At 35.9% G+C, this 26,501-nt stretch overlaps 1 protein-coding gene across 1 annotated transcript in view; it reads right to left on the reverse strand.

Annotated features, from left to right (window-relative positions):
• Positions 1-26,501, reverse strand: part of LOC132353344 (membrane cofactor protein-like) — a 54,413-nt gene that overhangs the window by 16,972 nt on the left and 10,940 nt on the right. Inside the window, exons 4-10 of the mRNA XM_059904483.1 lie at positions 20,623-20,708; positions 19,570-19,767; positions 16,757-16,939; positions 14,519-14,566; positions 10,752-10,805; positions 10,211-10,246; positions 9,491-9,698 (exon numbers count right to left, since the gene is read on the reverse strand). Coding sequence (XP_059760466.1) covers positions 9,491-9,698; positions 10,211-10,246; positions 10,752-10,805; positions 14,519-14,566; positions 16,757-16,939; positions 19,570-19,767; positions 20,623-20,708 — 813 coding nt within the window. The remainder of the gene's footprint in view (positions 1-9,490; positions 9,699-10,210; positions 10,247-10,751; positions 10,806-14,518; positions 14,567-16,756; positions 16,940-19,569; positions 19,768-20,622; positions 20,709-26,501) is intronic.

Raw genomic sequence — 26,501 nt, forward strand, 5'->3', positions numbered from 1 at the left:
TGCACTGAGTCTGTAGATTGCTTTGAGAATATGTTAACAATGTTAATCCTTCCAATGCATGAACATGAAATATCTTTCCATTTATTCATCTTCTTCAATTTATTTAATTAATGAGATAATTTTCAGTGTACAGGTCTTCCAACTCCTTGGTTAAACACAGGTACTTTTCTTTTTGATGTTACTGTAAATGAGACTGTTTTCTTAATTTCTCTTTCTGATAGTTTGTTGTTAGTTAAGAGATGCAACAGATATTTGTATATTGATTTTGTATCCTGTAACATTACTGAATTTGTTTATTAGCTCTATAAGATCTCTGGTAAAATCTTTAAGGTTTTCTACATATAATATCATGTCACCAGCAAATAGTGACAGTTTTACTTTTTCCTTTTGAATTTGGCTGATTTTATTTCTTTTTCTTCTCTGATTTCTGTGGTTAGGTATTCCAATTCTATGTTGAATAAAAGAGGCAGGAGTGGGCACCTTGTATTGTTACTGATCTTACAGGAAAAGCTTTCAGCTGATATATATATGGCCTTTATTATATTGAGGTATGTTCCTTCACTACCCACATTACTCAGAGTTTTTATTATAAATGGATGCTGAATTTGGTCAAATGCTTTTACCACATCTATTGAGATGATCATACAACTTTTATCCTACATTTTGTTAATGTGGTATATCACATTGATTATTTTGCAGATGTTGAACCATCCTTGCATAACTGGGATAAATTCCACTTGATCATGATGTATGGTCCATTTAATGTATTGCTGAATGCAGTTTGTTAGTGTTTTGTTGAGGATTATTTGTGTCTATGTTAATCAGGTTTATTGGCCATGATTTATTCTAAATCTTTCATAAAATTGTAAATTATACCCTTAAAATTTAAATTTTTATGTTTAAAACCTCTATTTTCTGAAGACAATGTGAATTTATACACTTTTTAAAAAAACATCTTTATTGGAGTATAATTGCTTTACAATGTATTGTTAGTTTCTGCTGTATAACAGTGAATCAGCTATATGTATACATATATCCACATATCCCCTCCTTCTTGCATCTCCCTCCCACACACCCTATCCCACCCCTCTAGATGGTCACAAAGCACCGAGCTGATCTCCCTGTGCTATGTGGCTGCTTCCCACTAGCTATCTATTTTACATTTGGTAGTGTATATATGTCAATGTCACTCTCTCACTTAGTCGCAGCTTACCCTTCCCCCTCACCATGTCCTCAAGTCCATTATCTACATCTGCGTCTTTATTCCTGTCCTGCCCCTAGGTCCTTCAGAACCTTTTTTTTTTTTTTTTTTAGATTCCATATAAATGTGTTAGCATACGGTATTTGCTTTTCTCTTTCTGACTTAATTCACTCTGTATGAGAGACTCCAGCTCCATCCACCTCACTACAAATAACTCAATTTTGTTTCTTTTTATGGCTGAGTAATATTCCATTGTATATATGTGCCACATCTTCTTTATCCATTCATCTGTACATGGGCACTTAGGTTGCTTCCATGTTCTCGCTATTGTAAATAGAGCTGCAAGGAACATTGTGGTACATGATTCTTTTTGAGTTATGATTTTCTCAGGGTATATGGCCAGTAGTGGGATTGCTGGGTCATATGGTAGTTCTATTTTTAGTTTTTTAAGGAACCTCCATATTGTTCTCCATAGTGGCTGTAACAATTTACATTCCCACCAAGTGTACAAGAGGGTTCCCTTTTCTCCACACCCTCTCCAGCATGTATTGTTTGTAGATTTTTTGATGATGGCCATTCTGACTGGTGTGAGGAAATACCTCATTGTAGTTTTGATTTGCATTTCTCTAATGATTAGTGATGTTGAGCATTCTTTCATGTGTTTGTAGGCAATCTGTATATCTTCTTTGGAGAAATGTCTATTTAGGTCTTCTGCCCCTTTTTGTATTGGGTTGCTTGTTTTTTTGATATTGAGCTGCATGAGCTGCTTGTATATTCTGGAGATTAATCCTTTGTCAGTTGCTTAATTTGCAAATATTTTCTCCCATTCCGAGGTTGTCTTTTTGTCTTGTTTATGGTTTCCTTTGCTGTGAAAAAGCTTTTAAGTTTAATTAGGTCCCATTTGTTTATTTTAGTTCTTATTTCCATTTCTCTAGGAGGTAGGTCAAAAGGGATCTTGTTGTGATTTATGTCATAGAGTGTTCTGCCTATGTTTTCCTATAAGAGTTTTAGAGTGTCTGGCCTTATATTTAGGTCTTTAATCTGTTTTGGGTTTATTTTTCATTCTTTTACATGTAGGGGTCCAATTATCCCAGCACCACTTATTGAAGAGGCTGTCTTTTCTCCATCATATACTCTTGCCTCCTTTATCAAAGATAAGGTGACCATATGTGCATGGGTTTATCTCAGGGCTATCTATCCTGTTCCATTGATCTATATTTCTGTTTTTGTGCCAGTACCATACTGTCTGGATTACTGTAGCTTTGTAGTATAGTCTGAAGTCAGAGAGCCTGATTCCTCCAGCTCCGTTTTCATTTTCAAGATTGCTTTGGCTATTCAGGGTCTTTTGTGTTTCCATACAAATTGCGAAATTTTCTGTTTTAGCCCTGTGAAAAATGCCATTGGTAGTTTGATAGGGATTGCATTGAATCTGTAGATTGCTTTGGGTAGTAGAGTCACCTTCACAATGTTGATTCTTCCAATCCAAGAACATGGTATATCTCTCCATCTGTTTGTATCACCTTTAATTTCTTTCATCAGTGTCTTATAAATTTCTGCATACAGGTGTTTTGTCTCCCTAGGTAGGTTTATTCCTAGGTATTTTATTCTTTTTGTTGCAGTGGTAAATGGGAGTGTTTCCTTAAATTCTCTTTCAGACTTTTCATCATTAGTGTATAGGAATGCAAGAGATTTCTTGGCATGAATTTTGTATCATGCTACTTTACCAAATTCATTGATTAGCTCTGGTAGTATCCTGGTGGCATCTAGAATTCTCTATGTATAGTATCATCTCATCTGCAGTTACAGTTTTACTTCTTCTTTTCCGATTTGGATTCCTGTTATTTCTTTTTCTTCTCTGATTGCTGTGGCTAAAAATTCCAAAAGTATGTTGAATAATAGTGGTGAGAATAGGCAATCTTGCCTTATTCCTGATCTTAGTGGAAATGGTTTCAGTTTTTCACCATTGAGAACAATGTTGGATGTGGGCTTGTCATATATGGCCTTTTATATGTTGCGGTAAGTTCCCTCTAGGTCTGCTTTCTGGAGGGATTTTATCACAAATGGGTGTTGAATTTTTTTTAAATTTTCATTAATTAATTAATTTATTTATTTTTGACTGTGTTGAGTCTTCGTTTCTGTGCGAGGGCTTTCTCTAGTTGCGGCGAGCGGGGGCCACTCTTCATCGCGGTGCGTGGGCCTCTCACCGTCGTGGCCTCTCTTGTTGTGGAGCACAAGCTCCAGACGCGCAGGCTCAGTAGTTTGTGGCTCATGGGCCCAGTTGCTCCGTGGCATGTGGGATCTTCCCAGACCAGGGTTCGAACCCGTGTCCCCTGCATTAGCAGGCAGATTCTCAACCACTGCGCCACCAGGGAAGCCCCTGGGTGTTGAATTTTGTCGGAAGCTTTTTCTGCATCTATTGAGATGATCATATGGTTTTTATCCATCAATTTGTTAATATGATGTATCACATTGATTGATTTGCATATTTTGAAGAATCCTTGCATTCCTGCAATACACCCCACTTGATCATGGTGTATGACCCTTTTAATGTACTGTTGTATTCTGTTTGCTAGTATTTTGTTGAGGATTTTTGCATCTATGTTCATCAGTGATATTGGCCTGTAGTTTTCTTTCTTTTTCACATCTTTGTCTGGTTTTGGTGTCAGGGTGATGGTGGCCTTGCAGAATGAGTTTGGGAGTGTTCCTCCCTCTACTATATTTTGGAGGAGTTTGAGAAGGATAGAGTTTGGCTCTTCTCTAAATGTTTGATAGAATTCACCTGTGAAGCCACCTGGTCCTGGTCTTTTGTTTGTTGGAAGATTTTAATCACAGTTTCAATATCAGTGCTTGTGATTGGTGTGTTTATATTTTCTATTTCTTCCTGTTTCAGTCTCGGAAGTTGTGCTTTTCTAACAATTTTTTCATTTCTTCCAGGTTGTCCATTTTATTGGCATATAGTTGCTTGTAGTAATCTCTCATGATACTTTGTATTTCTGCAGTGTCAGTGGGTACTTCTCCTTTTTCATTTCTAATTCTGTTGATTTGAGTCTTCTCCCTTTTTTTCTTGATGAACCTGGCTAATGGTTTATCCATTTTGCTTATCTTCCCAAAGAACCAGCTTTCAGTTTTATTGATCTTTGCTATCGTTTCTTTCATTTCTTTTTCATTTATTTCTGATCGGATCTTTATGATTTCTTTCCTTCTGCTAACTTTGTGGTTTTTTGTTCTTTTTCTATAATTGCTTTAGATGTAAGGTTAGGTTGTTTATTTGAGATGTTTCTTGTTTCTTGAGGTAGGGTTGTGTTGTTATAAGCTTCCCTCTTAGAACTGCTTTTGCTGCATCCTATAGGTTTTGGGTCATCGTGTTTGCATTATCATTTGTTTCTAGGTATTTTTTGATTTCCTCTTTGATTTCTTCAGTTATCTCTTGGTTATTTAGTAGTGTATTGTTTAGCCTCCATGTGTTTGTATTGTTTACAGTTTTTTCCTGAAATTGATATCTAGTCTCATAGCATTGTGGTCGGAAAAGATACTTGATACGATTTCAATTTTCTTATACTTATCAAGGCTTGATTTGTGACCCAAGATATGATCTATCCTGGAGAATGTTCCATGAGCACTTGAGAAGAAAGTGTATTCTGTTGTTTTGGGAATGAATGTCCTATAAATATCAATTAAGTGCATCTTGTTTAATGTGTCCTTTAAAGCTTGTGTTTCCTTATTTATTTTCATATTGGATGATCTGTCCAATGGTGAAAGTGGGGTGTTACAGTCCCCTACTATGATTGTGTTGCTGTCGATTTCCCCTTTTATGGCTGTTAGTATTTGCCTTATGTATTGAGGTGCTCCTATGTTGGGTGCATAAATATTTACAATTGTTATTTCTTCTTCTTGGATTGATCCCTTGATCATTATGTAGTGTCCTTCTTTGTCCCTTGTAATACTCTTTATTTTAAAGTCTATTTTGTCTGATATGAGAATTGCTACTCCGGCTTTCTTTGATTTCCATTTGCACTGAAAATCTTTTTCCATCCCCTCACTTTCAGTCTGTATGTGTCCCTAGGTCTGAAGTGGGTCTCTTGTAGACAGCATATATATGGGTTTTGTTTTTGTAACCATTCAGTGAGCCTGTGTCTTTTAGTTGGAGCATTTAACCCATTTATATTTAAGGTAATTATCAATATATATGTTCCTATTACCATTTCCTTAATTGCTTTGGGCTTGTTTTTGTAGGTCTTTTCCTTCTCTTGTATTTCCTGCCCAGAGAATTTCCTTTAGCATTTCTTGTAAAGCTGGTTTGGTGGTGCTGAATTCTTTTAGCTTTTGCTTGTCTGTAAAGTTTTAATTTCTCTGTCAAATCTTAATGAGATCCTTGCTGGGTAGAGTTATCTTGGTTGTAGGTTTTTCCCTTTAATTACTTTAAATATATCCTGCCACTTCCTTCTGGCTTGCAGAGTTTCTGCTGAAAGATCAGCTGTTAACCTTATGGGGATTCCTTTGTATGTTATTTGTTACTTTTCCTTTGCTGCTTTTAATATTTTTTCTTTGTATTTACTTTTTGATAGTTTGATTTATATGTGTCTTGTCATGTTTCTCCTTTGAGTATCCTGTATGGCACTCTCTGGGCTTCCTGGGCTTGATTGACTGTTACCTTTCCCACAAGAGGGAAATTTTCAACTATAATCTCTTCAAATATTTTCTCAGTCCCTTTCTTTTTCTCTTCTTCTTCTGGGACTCCCATAATTTGAACGTTGGTGCATTTAATGTTGTCCCAGAGGTCTCTGACACTGTCCTCAATTCTTCTCATTTTTTTTTCTTTATTCTGCTCTGCAGTAGTTATTTCCACTCTTTTATCTTCCAGGTCACTTATCCGTTCTTCTGCCTCTGTTATTCTGCTATTGTTTCCTTCTAGAGAATTTTAAATTTCATTTCTTGTGTTGTTCATCACTGTTTGTTTGCTCTTTAGTATTTTTAGGTCCTTGTTAAATGTTTCTTGTATTTTCCCCATTTTATTTCCAAGATTTTGGATCATCTTTACTATCATTACTCTGAATTCTTTTTCAGGTAGACTGCCTATTTCTTCTTCATTTGTTTGGTCTGGTGCGTTTTTACTTTGCTCCTTCACCTTCTGCATATTTCTCTGTCTCCTCATTTGCTTAAGTTTCTGTGTTTGGGGTCTCCTTTTCTCAGGCTGCAGGTTCGTAGTTCCCATTGTTTTTGGTGTCTGCCCCCAGTGGGTAAGTTTGGTTCAGTGGGTTGTGTAGGCTTCCTCGTGGAGGGGACTGGTGCCTGTGTTTTGGTGGATGAGCCATGATCTTTTCTTTCTGGTGGGCAGAACCATGTCCGGTGGTGTGTTCTGGGGTGTCTGTGAATTTATTATGATTTTAGGCAGCCTCTCTACTAATGGGTGGGGTTGTGTTCCCGTCTTGCTAATTGTTTGGCATGGGGTATCCAGCACTGGAACTTGCTGGTCGTTGAGTGGAGCAGGGTCTTAGTCTTGAGACAGAGATCTCAGGGAGAGTCCTCGCCGATTGATATTACTTGGGGCTGGGAGGTCGCTGGTGGTCTGATGTCCTGAACTTGGCTCTCCCACCTCAGAAGCTCAGGCCTGACACCCGGCCGAAGCACCAAGACCCTGTCAGCCACACAGCTCAGAAGAAAAGGGAGAAAAAAATAGAACGAAAGAAAAAACAGTAATAAAATGAAAGAAAATAAAGTTATTAAAATTAAAAAATAATGAAAATTAAAAAATTTAAAAGTAATGAAAGAAAAAAGAAGAGAGCAATCAAAGCAATAAACAAATCCACCAATGATAACAAGCGCTGAATACTATACTAAGATAAACATAAAAATCAGAAAGTAGTCAGTCGCATACAGCAAACCCCAAGTCCACACTTGCTCCCAAAATCCACTGCCTCAATTTTGGGATGATTTGTTGTCTGTTCAGGTATTCCACAGATGGAGGGTACATCAAGTTGATTGGGGAGATTTAATCTGCACGGAGAAATTTCCCTTTCTCTTCTTTGTTCGCACAGCTCCTGGGGTTCACCTTTGGATTTGGCCCCATCTCTGCATGTAGGTCGCCCTCTGGCATCTGTTCTTTGCCCAGACAGGAGGAGGTTAAAGGAGCGGCTGATTGGGGGCTCTGACTCACTCAGGCCGGGGGGAGTGATGGGTACAGAATGCGGGCAAGCCAGTGGCGGCAGAGGCCAGTGTGACGTTGCAACAGCCTGAGACATGCCGTGTGTTCTTCTGGGGAAACTGTCCCTGGATCACGGGACCCTGGCAGTGGCGGGCTGCACAGGCTCCTGGGAGGGGAGGTGTGGATAGTGACCTGTGCTTGTGCACAGGCTTCTTGGTGGCTGCAGCAGCAGCCTTAGCATTTCATGCCCATCTCTGGTGTCTGTAGTGATAGCCGCGGTTCGCACCTGTCTCTGAAGCTTGTTTAGGCGGTTTTCTGAATTTCCTCTCCTCGTGCACCCTGAAACAATGGTCTCTTGACTCTTAGGCAGTTCCAGACTTTTTCCCGGACTCCCTCCTGTTTAGCTGTGGTGCACTAGCCTCCTTCAGGCTGTGTTCACGCAGCCAACCCCAGTCCTCTTCCTGGATTCTGAACTCCAAAGCCTGAGCCTCCACTCCCAGCCCCCACCCGCCCCAGTAGATGAGCAGACAAGCCTCTCAGGCTGGTGAGTGCTGGTCGGCACTGATCCTCTGTGCAGGAATCTCTCCGCTTTGCCCTATGTACCCCTGTTGCTGCACTCTCCTTCATGGCTCTGAAGCTTCCCCCTCACCTAACCCCCATCTCTGCCAGTGAAGGGGCTTCCTACTTTGTGGAAACTTTTCCTCCTTCACAGCTCCTCCCAGAAGTACAGGTCCCATCCCTATTCTTTTGTCTCTGTTTTTTCTTTTTTCTTTTGCCCTACCCAGGTATGTGGGGAGTTTCTTGCCTTTTGGGGAGTCTGAGGTCTTCTGCCAGTGTTCAGTAGGTGTTCTGTAGGAGTTGTTTCACATGTAGATGTATTTTTGATTTATTTGTGGGGAGGAAGGTGATCTCCATGTCTTAATCCTTTGTCATCTTGAATATCCTCTGTACACTTTTTTTATTCTAAGCACCCCCACTGATTTTTTTATTTTTACAGATAAAGAGAAAGACAAAACTAATGAGATGCCTTATAAATCCTACCCCTTTTAGTAACTTGAAGTTTAACTCCATCAGTTTTACTGCCACTTAGTAAATTAAGAGAACATAAATGGGAAATCAAATAATGCTGCTTTTAATTCCCCAGTTATATAAATAACAACTCTAAGTGAAAAGAAATCAAATTTTAACTACATAGCTTCTTACAGTGACCTAAGTTGGACAGATAAATGGAGATTTTCATCATAAAAATTCCAGTGAATATAAATGTCAAAGTCTCCAGTGAACCACTTAAAATTTCATCTTGGCCACCAGTCCAATCTAGGAAGTAGGGTACACCTAGGGTAGGGAAAACCCTCTAACAGTCCATGATTTGCTGCAGAACTTAAACCTCAAATCCCACAGAAATTTTTCCTACAGTCATAATAGCTGATGAAATTCTGCACAAATTTCTCCTGTTGCAGTGATATTAAAAGCAACTAAAGGGCTTCCCTGGTGGCGCAGTGGTTGAGAATCTGCCTGCCAATGCAGGGGACACGGGTTCGAGCCCTGGTCTGGGAAGATCCCACATGCCACGGAGCAACTGGGCCCGTGAGCCACAATTACTGAGCCTGCGCGTCTGGAGCCTGTGCTCCGCAACAAGAGAGGCCGCGATGGTGAGAGGCCCGTGCACCGCGATGAAGAGTGGTCCCCACTTGCCGCAACTAGAGAAAGCCCTCACACAGAAACGAAGACTCAACACAGTCATAAATAAATAAATAAAAGAACGTGAATTTCTTTAAAAAAAAAAAAAAAGCAAACTGGGCTATTCATTTCAGTAACAGTCAAGTGGTCTTAGTTTGCATTCAAAAAAAAAAAGCAGCTAAAAACATTTTTAGTAATGAAATGCAATTCAGACAGCACACTCATGCAGGCACATTTTAGAAAAACACAGCATGCCGCGCACCGCGATGAAGAGTGGCTCCCGCTTGCCGCAACTAGAGAAAGCCCTCGCACAGAAACGAAGACCCAACACAGCCAAAAATAAATAAATAAATTTAAAAAAAAAAAAAAAAAAACACAGCATGCAATATAGAGGACAAAGAAATGCACAAAAGTATGTCAAAAGTACAAAGTTTAGAATAAGTTAGAGGAAACATGCTTTGATTTACCCTTTCATCTCCTTCTCTTTCTTCTCCTTCTCCTTTTCCTTCTTCTCGTTTTCCTTCTTCTCGTTTTCCTTTTTCTCCTTTTCCTCCTTCTCTTTCTTCTCCTTCTCTTTCATATCCTTTTCTTCCTTCTCTTTCATATCCTTCTCCTCTTTCTTCTCACTGTGAAGACATCTGTAGAAGCAGGTACAAACTACTACAACAGCAACAACTACAAGAAAACAGGAAACAAATGATATGTGACTCTGAAAACTAATCACCAAGATTCCAAACCAAGCAGAAGAAATAAACATTGGTTACATTTCTGTGGTTAGAAAATGTTATTTTATTTGAGCCCATATACATTTATATTCCATCTCGACCCTTCAGTATCTAAATCCAATTCCCTGGAATCACTTAAACAGTCCACAATAAGTCAGAGCCTTTGCTTAATTTAGAAAATTACCCAAAGCATATTTGGGAAATAGACTCATATGACTAATAATTTTGAAAAAATATGTATTATTTAGGGTTTGTTACTATGTGGACATGTAGGATATAAAAGAATATACAATCACCAACACAAGGTAGTATATCACAGAAAAGGTCAGGTTTTTTAAGACTGTTCTACTCAATTTCAACCTATAAAAACTACAGCAACTGAAAAGTCATTGAAAAAATAATGTGCATCTCATCTTCATATTACATTTTCACTTAAGTGGTATCGAAGTTTGAGATACTTACTTGCAGTAAGAATAATCAGAGCAATGATTCCTGCATCTGAGAAAATATGAAAACAGTTTTGAAGATATTAAGCATCTATGGGTCCTAGATAGCAGCTGTATTTTAATTTTGATCAGATCGTCTAAAAACTACAGTAAAAATGTTTATCAATCTAGTTTTAGCATGACTGCTACTGCATCCAAGTCATTTTGATCACAGAACCCTTTTAAACAGATTCCAGGTACAGGATCCACCTTGTGAAACTCTTAACAGGAGCCTCATTTTTCATTGTTTTGTGCTTTAGCTACCACACCAGGTTATTTTGTATAGGTTACTAGTACTGTTAGAATTAACTAGATTAGAGAAAATTATCTACATGTGTCTATATATACTACCACTTACATTTGTCATGGTACCTGCACTAATAAAATAACTATAAATGTCAATTATTACTAATTATTTGTGACACATTGTTTCTTCCCTACCTACAAATGATTGGAACATATTTCCATGTAGAACTCTAAGGTCTCATAGTACAGGGTTATTAATAACAAAATGATACCTAAATCCTCAAAGTCATCAAGTGATAGTATTTCGTCACTGGGATTGGGATATCCTAGGAAAAAAATGGAAATAGGTAAAAAGGAAGACTAACTAAATCTTAAAGATCTATAAATTCATTGATTTTGGTTTTGTGCCTTTTTATAATTCATAATTATAATTTAATTTTCCTTATAAATTATATTAATGTTTCTCATTAAAAGTTGCATCATAAAATATTATAAATTTATATTCAATGCCATCAACATTCTTCTTCCTGTCCACTGATATTCCTTGCGACTAATTCTGTGGTATAGCAAGCAAATTTATCATTAGTGTATTCCAAAAAAATAGGCTTGAATTCAATATGATTCTACTCAAAAGATAGAGGAAGGCTTAAAAATGATTTAGAAGTTGCTGTGGAGTAGAAAGACTCTTCAACATTATACAGGCCATTTATAAAATACTCGTGGCTAACATCATACTCAATGTTGAAATACTAAAATTTTTTTTCCCTTAAGATCAGGAACAACACAGAATTCCTGCATTTGCCACTTCAATTCAATGTAACATTGGAAGTTTGGGTCAGAATCATTACGTAAAAAAGAAGTTAAAAATATCCAGATGGGAAAGAAGAAATAAAATGATCTCTCTTTATAGATGACATGATTTTCTACATAGAAAGCTCTATAAAGATCACACACGTACACACAAACACATACACAACTGTTAGAACTAATACATAAATTCAGCAAAGTTGAAGGATAGAAAATGAACACACAAAAATCAGTTGTGTCTCTATACACTAACAATGAACAATCCAAAAATGAAATTAAGCAAACAATTCCATTTACAATAGCATTAAAAAGAATAAAATACTCAAACTTAACCAAGGAGATGAAAGGCTTATACATTGAAGACTATAAAAATTTCTGAAAGAAAGTGAAGAAGACATAAATAAATGGAAAGACATCCTGTGGTCATGGACAGGAAGACTTAATATTGTTAAGATGTTAATACTACACAAAACAATTTACAGATTAAATGCACTCTCTATCACCATCTTAAAAATGCATTTTGCAGAAAAAGAAAAATACAACCTATAATTTATATGGAATATCAAGGGACTAGCAACAGCCAAGACAATCCTGAAAAAGAAGAGCAATGCTGAAAGGGCTCATACTTTCTGATTTCAAAACTTACTAAAAAGCTACAATAATAAAACAGAATGGTACTGGCATAGAGACAGACATACAGACCAATGGTATAGAATATAGGGCCCAGAAGTAAACCCTTGCTTATATGGTCAAATGATTGTTAACAAGGGTTCTAAGAGCATTCAATGGGGAAAGGGCAGTCTTTTCAACAAACGATTTTTAGAAAACTGGATATCCACATGCAAAGAATGAAATTTGACACTTATCTTACACCATATACAAAAATTAATTCAAAATGTATCAAAAACAAAAGACTTAAAACTATAAAACTCTTAGAAGGAAACATAGAGGACAAATTTCATGATGTTGAACTGGCAATGACTTCTTAGATGTGACACCAAAAGCATAGGCAACAAAAGAAAAAAATAGATATATTGGACTACATCAAAATTAAAAACTTTTGTGTATCAAAGGACACTATCAACATAGCAAAAACCAACTCACAGAATGGGCAGAAACATCTGTAAATCATACGTCTGATAAGGGATTGATATCCAAAATATATTACGAATTCCTAAAACTCAATAACAACAACAAAAAGCCATTTTACAAATGGGCAAGGGACTTGAATAGACATTTCTCCAAAGAAGATATACAAATGGTCAAGAAGCACATGAAAAGCTGCTCACCATATCACTAATCGTTAGGGAAATAAAAGCCACAATGAGATACTACTTCACACCTATTAACTAACATAGATTATGATGGTTATTATATAAAAAACAGAAATTAACATGTGTTGGCAAAGAGTTTGGGAAATTAGAAACTTTGTACATCACTTGTGGGAATGAAAATGGTGCAGCCACTTAAAAACTTTTTAAAAATGGAAGACAGTATGGATGTTCCTCCAAAAATTAAACAAGAATTAATATATAACACAACAATTCCACTCCAAGGTATATACCCCACAAAAAAATTCAAAAGAGGTACTCAAACAGATACTTGAATGCCAATATTCTGAAAAGCATTGTTTAGAATGTCAAAAGGTGAAAACAACCCAGTATCTATCAACAGATGAATGAATAAATAAAATGTGGTATATACAAACACTGGAATATTTTCAGCCATAAAAAGGAATAAAGTTCTGATACAAGGTGGATGAACTTTGAAGACATTATGCTAAGTGAAATAACCCAGACACAAAGAGATACATGTAAAGTACCACTTAAATGAGGTATCTAGGTAAGTTAAATTCAGAGACAGAAAGTAGAAAGAAGTTATTGAATGTGGGAGGAGGATTGAGAAAGGAGCATGACTGCTTAATGGGTATAAAGTTTTAGTTTGAGATGATGAAAAAGTTTTAGAGATAGATAGTAGTGATGGTTGCACAACAATGTGAATGTATATAATGCTACTGAATTGGATGAAATGGTAAGAAAAATTAAATAAATGTTGATCTGGAAAAATTACAGTAAGCGTTCTGCCAGACATTAAAACATATTATAGTACTAGAATGAAAAACAACAACTTGGTGTTGGCACAGATATGGACAGAGTTCAAGGGAACAGATAGAAGACTAAAACACCTATGGATTTAATGGATGATAAAAAGTGGAACCTCAAAACACTTGGAGAGAAGACAAGTTATTCAACAAATGGTGCTACTTTGCCATTGGATGGGGGTGAGTGGAGTGAAGAGGGACCCAATCTCATTCCACATACCATAATGAATTTCAGATGTACCAAAGATTTAAATCCAAAGAATGCAATTAAGATGCATGGTTTAAATGTTTATATAATTTCAGCTTAAGGAAGTCCTAAGGCTTTTATAAGAAAGACACAACGCTCATAGCTATTAGGGAAAAGATCGATATATCCAGCTACCTATTAATGTAAAAGTTTTGCACATATAAATGACCACCAATAGGAGAATAGTTAAATAAAATATGATGGCATATATTAAAGTCATCATTTAAAAGGATGAGAATAAATAAAAATACAATCTCAATATAAGACATTAAGTGGAAAAATGCTAGTTTCAAAAAAATATGAACAGTATGATGCCATTTTTGTTTAAGAAAATAAACACCGAATTAAATGTATAGCTACATATATAAGGATTTTGATGTACAGAAATAGAGTAAAGACACACTAACAGTGATTAACTAAGGTAATAGGCTAGGAGGGAGAACAAATCTTTTACTCTGTATACTTCTGTAATGTTTGAAAATTTACAAAAATATATTCATGTATAAAAATATACTCAGGTAACAAAAAGTTATAAAAAGCAACTCATATCTAATAGTACAGTATAAAATCCTAAAAGAAAACTGACTAGTGAAAATAAAGCAAAAAAAAAAAAAAAAAAAGAGAAGAAAAAAAAAAAACAACCCTAGGAAAAAAGTTCACTTCACATTAAAAGGGCTTTAATTTATAGTAAGTTCAAATCAACAAAAAAAAACAGTTTTAGAAACCTAATAGAAAAATGAACAAAGAACATGAATAAATAAATGTAGACAGAAAAAGTTAAGCCTCACTGATAATTAAAGAAATGCAAATTAAAATAAGACATGATTTTACACCCATCACTTTATAAATTTCTTAACTATAAGTAGGATAAAGAGTTACTGAACCTGGATATTTTAAAAGTGGAGTCTTGGTTGGATGAGTAGGCTTGTAACCTGGAAAAATAAATTTGACTCAATTCACCATCCTTGTCAATACAAAATTATGAATTTAATTTTGGTTTTTTATTTTTTTAAAGATTATTTCTCAAAATAAATAATACACATACACTCAGAACTTTGCAATTCTACTCCTGAGTTTAACCTAAATATATATTTGTACAAGTGCACAAGGATGTGTATATAAAATGTTCACTACAACTTTGTATTTTATAATGAAAATCCTAGTAGTTAACTAATTATAAATCATAAAATTTATGTATTCTTTTAAAAGATCCAAGTAGTAGTATATTCCATAATTTTTTTCTATTTCACTAAGGATTTCTTGGACATTTTTTCATATTAGCACATTTAGATCTGACTTAACACCATTATATGTTGCTACTGATCCTTTTGGTATAGTCTTTCTCTAACTGATGATAAAAAATGATTGACAATCCCATAAGGAGAGTTGACTTTTTATTTTAAAAAAAAGATCGCTGTAGCTTCTTCTCTTCATAGGCTTTTTCTCACAAACAATTCACATCTTCTTCAAACACTAAACTGTATCAGTGTTTTATAAGTCCTTATGAAATGTTTATGGTCAACTTTCAAAAGAGCATATCAACAAATATAGTATACCACAGTGTATAGGCCCACTAGGACATGGATGGGTCAATGAATATACATTTCATATGCAATCTTTATATATCATCCACCAAAAAAACATCTCTTTCCCCACAAAACTTCACAGCACTCACCAAGGTACTGAAGGAGGTTACTGGGTACCAGGTTTACAGTAATTATAAAAGGTGTTCTAGTTACCATGTTAACATGAATAATCCCCCTCAATCCTTCAAAATATCAGGGCAATAGGAAACAAACAAATTAGATGCCAGTAACTGACATTAGTTTGAGTCATTAGACAACAGGAAACTAGAACCCACAGAAGTGATGTTACTTGAGTGAGCAGAGCCACACTGGGACCCTGAATGCAGTCTGCCCAGGTTAATGCTCTTCCCTCTCTTCCTCTTGTCTCTTGCTTCTGCTGCAACTAAAAGGAAGAAGCCAGAGAAAGCAGCCCTGAAATCAGGAAGATAATTCCTTCTACCATATCAAAATAGTCTCTCAAGTCTTAAGCAGAGCAGCTAATTAGTAGTCCCTGCCAGAAATCCTCCATTTCATTTCAATAAGTAAGGACTTCTCCTGCCTTTCAGTTGTTATGAAATTTACTTTCTGTTGCCAAATAAAAATGCCCAGTAAAGAGACAAATGATATCTGTATGAGGTGGGGAGTGGTAGAAATACAGGTCCTTTTCTGGTGACAACAGAAATTTCCCAGTATAAAAAGAACCAAACTGGTTGCAGTCTGGAAAATGAAACATAGTCCTGGACCTGGAAGATACCATGTAAAGGTGATGCTATACCATGTAAAGGTGATGCTGTAAGTCATACAAGCTACCTAAGAGCTTTCTAGATGCCAGGCACTGTGCTAAGTGCTTTAAATGGATCCCATTTTGACTTTGCTATCACCCAGTGAGGAAGTCATTAAATCATTTTACATGTAAGTAAATATATTTAAAGTTTACGTAACTTGTCCAAGTTCACACACCTGTTGATATCTGTGGACTATGGCAAATACTTTTAGAATCACTAAGCATAACAACTAAAATGGCTTTAAATATAGTCTTCCTCTTTTCATTACTAAAAATGATGAATGAGTGTAAATCACATGAATTTAAAGGATTTTTTTGTAAAATATAAGCAGGCAGTTACTAAATCTGAATGGCCCAAAATTGGGAGTTTTGTATTGAGAGGAATCAGCACTGAAGAACAAACCACATGGGATTACTACTTTCATATCATTTATATGAATTATGCCTCTCATTCTTGACTTATATAGGTAAAAATTCCCATGCTTCAATTTACTCTGAAAAATCATTCCCATCTATTTTTATACATAAAAATACCAAACAAGAGACATTAATATACCTGTGTTCTTTGCTAAAAGAATGTGTTAAGACTCTATAAAAACATACAAAATCACAACAGCAGAATTCTATGTAAGTTCTGTCATACATCTCTCATGGAAATGGATACAAGACAGAGTTAAATACAAAGAGTTATTTTTTCAATTATTCTTGTCAATGTCAAAGAAATAAAAACTAAAAGACAAAATTTAAAAAAAGGAAAAAGACAACATTTGTACCTTTAATACACTTTGGCATCTCAGGCTCCCAAGTATTATTACCACCACAGAACACTAGGTTGCTGCCATTAAGGTAAAAACCCTGGAGGCATTCAAATATCACCACTGCTTGGTAGGAAAATTTTTCTCTACTTTCTGATACCATTATTCCATGTTCGAGTACTGGACGTTCACATTTGACCACTGAAAATTGGAGAAATTCCAGAATTAATAAAAAGCTACTTTCACACAGGACCAGAAAAACTAGTGCAAAGTAGTAATTTCCAGTGGGAAGAAACAGCTGAGGAATGAAAGACAAGATGTTAATTGAAAAAAAAAAAGACTTTATTTGTGCATTTGAATTTCAGGCAAATAGATTTAGAGAAACTTAATAACGTTTTTCCACCTAGAACAGACTGTCATTATACTTTATTGGCTTTCCTACATTTTTTTCCATTAATGACAAGTTTTGAGAAAGTGTGACTACCAAGTACAAATTCAGGGCAAGTTCAAAACTTTTGATACTTTTGATACTCTTTAGCTCTAGGACTTTTTTTAAGGTCATGCTGACACTAATTACAGTACCCTGCTCTTTTAGAAAGGTAGCAAAGACTTTTTGAGAAGGTAATATTTGAGCTCGATTTTAAAAGTTGAAAAGAAGCTAGCCAGGCAAAATGCTCGGCCCTCACACCAGTGTACTCTGGTGTTTCCCATTCTACTCTACTTCTTCAAAGTAAAATACAGGTCATGACCCTCTAGATTGACTTCAATATCTATGAATGTGTTTTGCAGAATTCGGAAAAAAAAAAAAAAAAAAAAACTGAAAAACACTGGGCTGAGCAGAGAGTTCAAGAGGATATCTTATGAGATTAAATCTGAGCAATAGATAAGGGCCAGAAAATATACAGCCTTTTAAACCAGAATAATGTTCTTCTTCCTTTCCTGTGGATCTGAATTTCCATCAAGTATCACATCATTTCTGTTCAGCCAGGAGAACTTCTTTATCAATTCTTGTGTTCAGGTTGGCTGATGACAAATTCCCCAAACTTCTGTTTATCTGAAACTGTTTTTTATTTATTTCACCTTCAGTTTTGGAAGATTTCTCCTTGACAGTGAATTCTAGGTTAAGTGTTTTAGTTTTCTTTCAGCACATTAGCAGACATTATTGTCTTCTCATCTCCACAGTTCCTTAAGAGACATCAGCTGTCATTCTTAACGTGGGTAACGGGGGGGATGGGGGTGGGTGGGTGTGTCCTCAACATAATACCTTTTTTCCCTGGCTCTCTTTTCTTTTATTTTTTGTTTTCAGTAGTTTTACCATGATGTATTTAGTTTGGTGGGGCATAAAGATGTAATATTACAACTATCATCATTGTAATATTTTTTAACTATCCATTTAAATGTCTGCAGAATAGTGTTGTCCTCTTTTTCATTCTTTTTTTAAAAAATTATTTTTTAATACAACTTTTAAAGGTTACATTCCATTTACAGTTATTACAAAATATTGGCTATATTCCTCATGTTGTGCAATACATCCTTGTAGCCTATCTTATACCCAATAGTTTGTACCTTCCACGCCCACACCCCTATATTGCCCCTCCTCACTGGTGACCACTAGTTTGTTCTCTGTATCTGTCAGTCGGCTTCTTTTTTGTTATATTTACTAGTTTGTTGTATTTTTTAGATTCCACATATAAATGATATCATATAGTATTTGTCTTTCTCTGTCTGACTTATTAAATATCTTTTTCTTTCTTGTCAGCCTAGTTATAGCTTTATCTATTTTATTGATCTTCTCCAAGAACCAGGGGTTTGTTTCATTGGTTTTCTCTATTATTTTCTCTTCACAATTTCATTGATTTCTCTCTATCTTTATGATCATCTTATGTCTCCTTATTTTGAGTTTGCTCTTCTTTTTTTAGTTTTTTAAGGTGGAAGCTTAGATTGTTGATTTGAGACTTTTACACAAGTATTTCATGCTATAAATTTCCCTTTAAGCAATGCTTTTGTTGTATCACACAAATTTTGATATTTTGATGTACTGTGTTTTTCATTTTTACTCAATTCAAAACACTTTCTAACTTCCCTTGTTACTTCATCTTTGACTCATGGGTTAGTAAGGAGTGCCTTTCATAATTTTCAAGTATTTGCAAATTTTCTAGATTAGCCCTGTTTTAATTTCTATGTTTATTCCATTGTGATCAGATAATGCACTTAATGATTTCAATTCTTTGGAATGTGCTAAAAATAATCTTATTGCCTAGAATATGAGCTACCTTAGAGAATGTCCCATGTGCACTTGAAAAGAGTAAATATTATCCTGTTATTCAGTGGTTTTCTTCCAAGAATCAAATACCCTCTAGCATCTCCTTGCTTTATGTAACTCTCTAGTGCCTTAAATATTGTTTTAAAAATATATTTTGTTCAGAGTTTATCATTCTTATCAATGAGAAGCTTAGCTTTTTAAAATTTTCTCTACCATTATTTGTAGCCAGAACTCTCAGACATCTTGCAATATAAGAAAAAACTTTATTTTTGAGGCAGGGTGTGTTGAGTTTTTTAGTTCTTTCAAGCAAAAAAATCCTAATACACACACACACACACACACAATTAGTTCACAATGTGTAAACTGTAATGTCAAGAACATCTGGGGTGAGGGGTGGGAAACCCCACAACTAGAACTATTTTCTGTTCAATTTGGCCTAAATTAAACTAGAAGTCAATTTAACCGGAGGAATAAACATGTATGACTGTTTTACTTATAGGTAAAACTATTTACAAAGTGTTCCACAGTATTTACAAATGAAGAAGGAAACAAATGGAAACATTATTACCTTTACACAGAGGAGCGGCACTACTCCATTTGCCAGGTCCAGAACAAATAAGCTTGCTCTCTCCAACAAGTGAGTATTCATCTGATCCATTTGAAGGATTACAACTATAAGTTACTAATTCATTATATTCAAATATATTCCTGTAGCTATTGGTGTGTTTTCCATGTTTTATTTTTGGAGGTCGTCCACAAAAAATCTCTTAAAAAGGGGTAAAAAGAGAAAATAAAGGTAAAGGGAAGGTGAAAGAGTAAGACAGCATCAGTAAAGTCCTATGAACTACCTTCAATAAGTTCTTTAACATATGATTTCTAGAAGTTAGTTGTGAATCCTTTATCCATTTAGAGGAGAGTTTCCATGAGAAAATGTATTATCCCAAATTCAAATCATGTAGAAATAAACTTTTAAGAACCAAACTCATTTTCTTAAATACCTATATAAAGTACCTATATGAAATACCTATATTTATCTATAAGGACATGCTAAGTTTTGTTCTAATCATCATAAGAGATGGAAATTTAATGAGAAAATATGCTTGTGATTAAAAATAAAATTCACTGCTAGCTAAGAAATGCATATTTATAATTTATAAACATATCCATTCACTACATCCATGGTTCACAATAATACCAAGATATGGTCTTATTTCACTGTCATCCTTGTAAGTTTATGGTGAAATTTTCCAGAATCTACAAATTGTGTGATTTTGCCACAGACTGAATCCAGATGTCTTCCTTTAAGCTAGATATTGAAGAGATTTGCAAAAATGTAAAACAATGCCACTATTCCCACTGTTGGTTTTGGAAATTTTTAATTTTTTCATAAAAATATGTTGTATATATTAACATGTATTGACTTTACTGTTCCTAAAAATGATTTAATAATTAACTATTTTAAAAACTTTTGTTTTAATTCCAATATAATGAATACCAATAGACATAACCCACATAAAGAAAAGCTCTTTGGAATCGTTGTTGATTTAACAGCATAAACAGGTCCTGAAGCCAAAAAGTTTGAAAATTCCTAATCCAAATTATAAAGTGAGAATTAACTTACTTTCACAATGTGGTATCAAATCACTCCAATGCACATTATCTCCAATAAGGTTACAAGTTAGAATTTTTTTTCCTCTTAAGTAATAACTAAATGAAAAAAGAAAAGGTTACTGTTTGTTTAATAGCACATAATACTGAAAATTTTTATATGGTTGTTTTTCTGCACTACAGTAGTTTGAGGGAGAAGTTTCTTAAATGACATGATATAATGAAAGTGCTAACCAAATCTGCAATTTTAATCAAATAAAGAGTTTCTGCATGTGGACACACACTGTCCCACAGCAAAATGTCTAAATTACTATTATGCCTGTCAGTGTGGCCTCTTCACCATCTCTGGCAAATGCATCACACATTCACTTCTATGCTTTTGCTCACACCATTCTGCTCAGCAAGGACTGAGCAGAGACATCAGGCCCTAGAGCTTGCCTGCCTGGATTCAAGTCCCAGCTCCATGAATGACTTGTTATTTAAGCTTGGGAAAGTCTCTTACTGTTTCTCTTGCTCAATTTCCTCATCTATGTAAAAGAGATAATAGTACATACTTCATGGGGTTGTTTTGAGAATAAGTTAGCATCTGACACATAGTGAGTGCTAGGTAAGTTTTAGTTCTTTTTAATATTCTTTAGATCAGAATATCTTTCCAGGAATAGCTTGGGAATACTACTTAATGAAATTTTCTCTGATGATTTAAACTCACAGTACTCTCTTCTCCTTCTGGATTCTCATTGTAATGATCATAAATAATGGTATGTATTTGGCACTTCTTATTTACTATTTTGATTTAATATATTATGTTAGTATATATTGTGTTTCTAACCAGGCTACAGCTTTTTTTTGAGAAGAGTCTATGCTTTAAGTTTTTGGTACCTTTCAAAGTGCCTAATAGGCTCTCTATATCTATGACAGGATGTTCTAATATTTTTACTTGATCAGTTTAAAAATAATCAGTGAAACTGCTTGTACAAGGTTCCAGTTGACTTTTCCGTTAAGCTGTACTCATTTTCTGTATATTAGTGTTTTAGGAGAGGATTTTGGGAAGGTGGTAGAGTTGGAAGTTCTAGGAATCTGTCACCATAACTAGACAAAAACTGCAATGGCAGAATCTGTCTGATGTCACTGTTTTGGAACTCTGGAGTCTGTTGAAGGCTTGCAAGTTCTAGAGGAAAACTCAGACAGGTAAATTGCATTAATTTCAGTCAATTTCAGCTCTTAGGAAAACAGCAGCAACTTACCCCTACCCTCAGCAGTGTGGCAGGCAACTGTGAGTGTGCTCCTGAAGCAGCTTACACACAGGTTGCAGGAGGTACAATAGCCAAAAAGACTGTCTTCCAAGTACCAAGGATCTGTACTCTGATTGCTGACTGCTATTTCTGATCACAGAAAGTGGTGGCAGCCATTGTTGTCACACCTTGCCGACTCTTGCAAGCCCTATCCTTGTTGGCTGAAGTGACTTACACGGGATTTAAAGATCCAGCAACATTTGCTTCCACTTTCATTTTTCATGTTTCCACTCTCAGAAGCCAGGCACTAAAGACTAGGACATTCAAAAACAACTGCATATGTGGGGAAATTTAGAAAGTGAGTGTGCATGTTCAGGGAAAAAACACAGAAACAGCCTGAGAAGACCTTCAGTTTACATCTCAGGTGATCCCTGCCACAGAAACATGATACAAAAATCAATAAACAAAAACAGTAACAAAAACTTCAATGTCTAGGGAAAGGGGAGAATCTGATTTGCAGAGTTACACATTATTAGATTCCAATATCCAATATTCCACAAAAAATCACCAGGCATACAAAGAAACAGGAAAGTATGGTCCATTCAGAATAAAAAAACAAATGAACAGAAACTGTTCCTGAAAAAATCTGATGATAGATATATTAGATAAAGACATCAAAATATCTTAAAGATGCTCAAAGAACTAAAGGAAGACTTGGAGAAAGTCAAGAAAATGATGTGTGAACAAAATGGAAGTATCATAAGGAGCTAGAAAACCTAAAAAGGAACCAAAAAGAAATTATGGAGCTTAAAAGTACAATACCTGGTATTAAAAATTCAATAGAGGGATTAAAGGCAAATTTGAGCAGCAGAAGGAAGGATCAGTGAACATGAATATAGAATGGTGGAAGTTACTGAGTCTGAGGAACAGAAAGGAAAAAGAGTGAAGAAAAGTGAGCAGAGCCTAAAGGACCTGTGTGATATCATCAAGTGGATCAACCTACACAGTGTGGGAATCTCAGAGGGAGAAGAGAGATAGAAAGGGGCAGAGAGAATATTTTAAAAAAATAATGGTGAGCAACTTTGCAAATTTGATGAAAGACACAAATATAAACATCCAAGAAGCTCAACAACCCCCAGGTAAAATGAACTTAAAGACACCCACACTAAGTCACATAATAACCAAACTTTCAAAAGACAAAGACAGAGTGGCTAAGATGGCCGAGTAGAAGGACCCTAAGCTCACCTCCTCTCACAAGAACACCAAAATCACAACAATCTATAGAGCAATCATCATTGAAAAAGACTGAAACCTACTAGAAAAGATCCCCTACCACTAAAGACATAAAGATGGAACCACAAGGAGACTGGTAGGAGGGGCAGCCTTGCAATATAATCAAATCCCATACCCCCCAGTGGGCACCCCACAAACTGGAGAATAATTATATTACAGAGATTCTCCCACAGGAGTGAGTTCTGAGCCCCACATGAGGCCCCACAGCCCAAGGGTCTAGCACTGGGAAGAGGAGCTCCCAGAGCATTTGGCATTGAAGGCCAGTGGGGCTTGATTGCAGGAGCTCCACAGGATTGGGGAAAACAGAGATTTCACTCTTAAAGGGTGCAAAAAAAAACTTCACACACACCAAAGGACCAAAGTTAAAAGCAGTAACTTCATAGGAGCCTGGGCCAGAGCTACCTACTCATCTTGGAGGGTCTCCTAAGGAAGTGGGGGTAGCTGTGGCTCACTCTGGGGATATAGACATTGCGGCAGATATATCAGGAAGGATTCATTTGTGTGAGTTCTCCCAGAGGCTGATATTTTGGCACCAAGACCTGGCCCCACCCAACAGCCTGTAGGCTCCAGTGCTGGGACATCTCAGGCCAAACAACAAACTGGGAGGGGATACACCCCCACCCATGAGCAGACAGGCTGTTTAAAGACTTCCTGAGTCCACAGCCACCTCTAAACACATCCCTAGACATGGCCCTGCCCACCAGAGGACCAAAACCCAGCTCCAATGGTTAGGGGGCAGACACCAGAAGCAAGAAAATTACAGTTCTGCAGCCTGCAAGCCAAGTCTGCAAACGCAGGCCAGATACTACCCTGGGACCAGCTGGCCCCTGGCCCTTGGGTAATGAGAGGGGAGTGCACTGCTGGGATGCATAGGATGTCTCCTACAGAGGGTCACTTCTCCAAGGTCAAAAAAAAGTAACAAACCTACCACATACATAAAAATACAAATAGCAATTTAGAGAAAATGAAGCAACAGAGGAATATGTTTCAGATGAAGGAACAAGATAAAACCCCAGAAGAACTAAGTGACATGGAGATAGGCAATCTACCCAAGAAAGAGTTCAGAGTAATGATAGTAAAGATGATCAAAGAACTCAGGTGGAGAATGGATGCGTGGAATGAAAAATTAGAAGTTTTTAACAAAGAATTAGAAAATATAAAGAACAAGCAAACAGAATTAAAGAATACAATAACTGAAATGAAAAATACACTAGAAGGTATCAATAGTAGAGTAAATGAGATGGAAGAACTGATTAGTGAGGTGGAAGACAGAGTAGTGGATATCACTGCCACTGAAGAGAAAAAAAAAAAAAAAGAATGAAAAGGAATGAGAACAGTTCAAGAGACTTCTGGGACAACATCAAGCATGCTAATATTTGCATTATCAGGGTCCCAGAAGGAGAAGAGAGAGAGAGAAAGGACCTGAGAAAACATTTGAAAAGATAATTGCTGAAAATTTCCCTAACCTGGGGAAGGAAACAGTCACCCAAGTCCAGGAAGTGCAGAGAGTTCCATACAGGATTAACCCACAGAGGAATACACCATGACACAGTGTAATCAAAATGATGAAAATTAAAGATAAAGAGAGAATACTAAAAGCAACAAGGGAAAAGCAACAAGTAAATACAAGAGAACTCCCATAAGGCTATCAACTGATTTTTCAGCAGAAACTCTGCAGGTCAGAAAGGAGTGGCATGATATACTTAAAGTGATGAAAGACAAAAACCTACAACTAAGAATCCTCTACCCAGCAAGGCTCCCATTCAGATTTCATGGAGAAATCAACAGCTTTACAGACAAGCAAAAGCTAAAATAATTCAGTATTACCAAACCAACTTTACAACAAATGATAAAGAACTTCTCTAGGTGGAAAAGAAAAGGCCACAAATAGAAACAAGAAAATTATAAAATGGAAAAGCTCACTGGTAAAGGCAAACTTACAAGAAAGGTAGGAAATCAGCCACTAGTAGGGAGGTTAAAAGATGAAAATAGTAAAAATCATTTGTATCCACAATAAGCAGTTAAGGGATACATAAAACAATTAGATGCAAAATATAAAATCAAAAACAGTAATTGTGAGGGGAGGAGAGTACAAATGCAGGGTACCTAAAATGCATTTGAAATTAAGAGATCAGCAACTTAAAACAAGCATGTATAAATATAGACTCTAATACAAAAACCTCATGGTAACTGTAAAACAAAAATATATAATAGACATACATACGAAAAGAAAAAGGAATCCAAACATAACATTAAAGATAGTCATCACAAGAGTAGAGAATGAAAGAAGAAAGGGGAAACAAAAAGACCTACAAAAACAAAACTCAATTAACAAAATGGCAATAGGAACATACTTATCAATAATTACCTTAAATGTAAATAGACTAAATGCTCCAACCAAAAGACAGACTGGTTGAATGGTTACAAAAACAAGACCAATATATACACTGCCTACAAGAGACTCACTTCAGATCTGGAGACACATACAGACTGAAAGTGAGGAAATGGAAAAAGTATTCCATGCAAATGGAAATTAAAAGAAAGTCAGAGTTGCAATACTTATATCAGACAAAAATAGACTTTAATAAAGACTGTTACAAGAGACAAAGACACTGCATAATGAGCAAAGGATCAGTCAAAGAAGAAGATTATAACAATTGTAAATATATATGCACCCAACATAGGAGCACCTCAATATATAAGGCAAGGGCTAACAGCCATAAAGGAAAAATTGACAGTAACACAATGATAGTAGGGGACCTTAACACTCAACTCACATCAATGGACAGATCATCCAGACAGAAAATCAATAAGGAAACACAGGTAACACCCATCCTTCTGAAACTATTCCAAAAAACTGCAGAGGAAAGAACTCTTCCAAACTTGTTCTCTGAGGCCACCATCACCCTGATACCAAAACCAGACAAAAATATCACACAAAAAAAGAAATTTATAGGTCAATATCACTGATGAAAATAGATGCAAAAATCCTCAACAAAATACTAGCAAACCAACTCCAAAAATACGTTAAAAGGATCATACATCATGATCCAGTGGGATTTATCCCAGGGAGGCAAGGATTTTTCAATATTCACAAATCAATCAATGTGATACAGCATATTAACAAATTGAAGGACAAAAACCATGTGATCCTCTCAACAGATGCAGAAAAACTTTTTATAAAATTCAACATCCATTTATGATAAAAAACTCTTCAGAAAGTAGGCATAGAGGAAACATAGCTCAACATAATAAAGGCCATATATGACAAACCCACAGCTAACATCATACTCAATGGTGAAAAGCTGAAAGCATTTCCTCTAAGATCAGGAACAGTACAAGGATGCCCACTCTCACCACTTTTATT

This window comes from Balaenoptera ricei, chromosome 1 (assembly GCF_028023285.1).
Source record: "Balaenoptera ricei isolate mBalRic1 chromosome 1, mBalRic1.hap2, whole genome shotgun sequence".
NCBI lineage: Eukaryota > Metazoa > Chordata > Mammalia > Artiodactyla > Balaenopteridae > Balaenoptera > Balaenoptera ricei.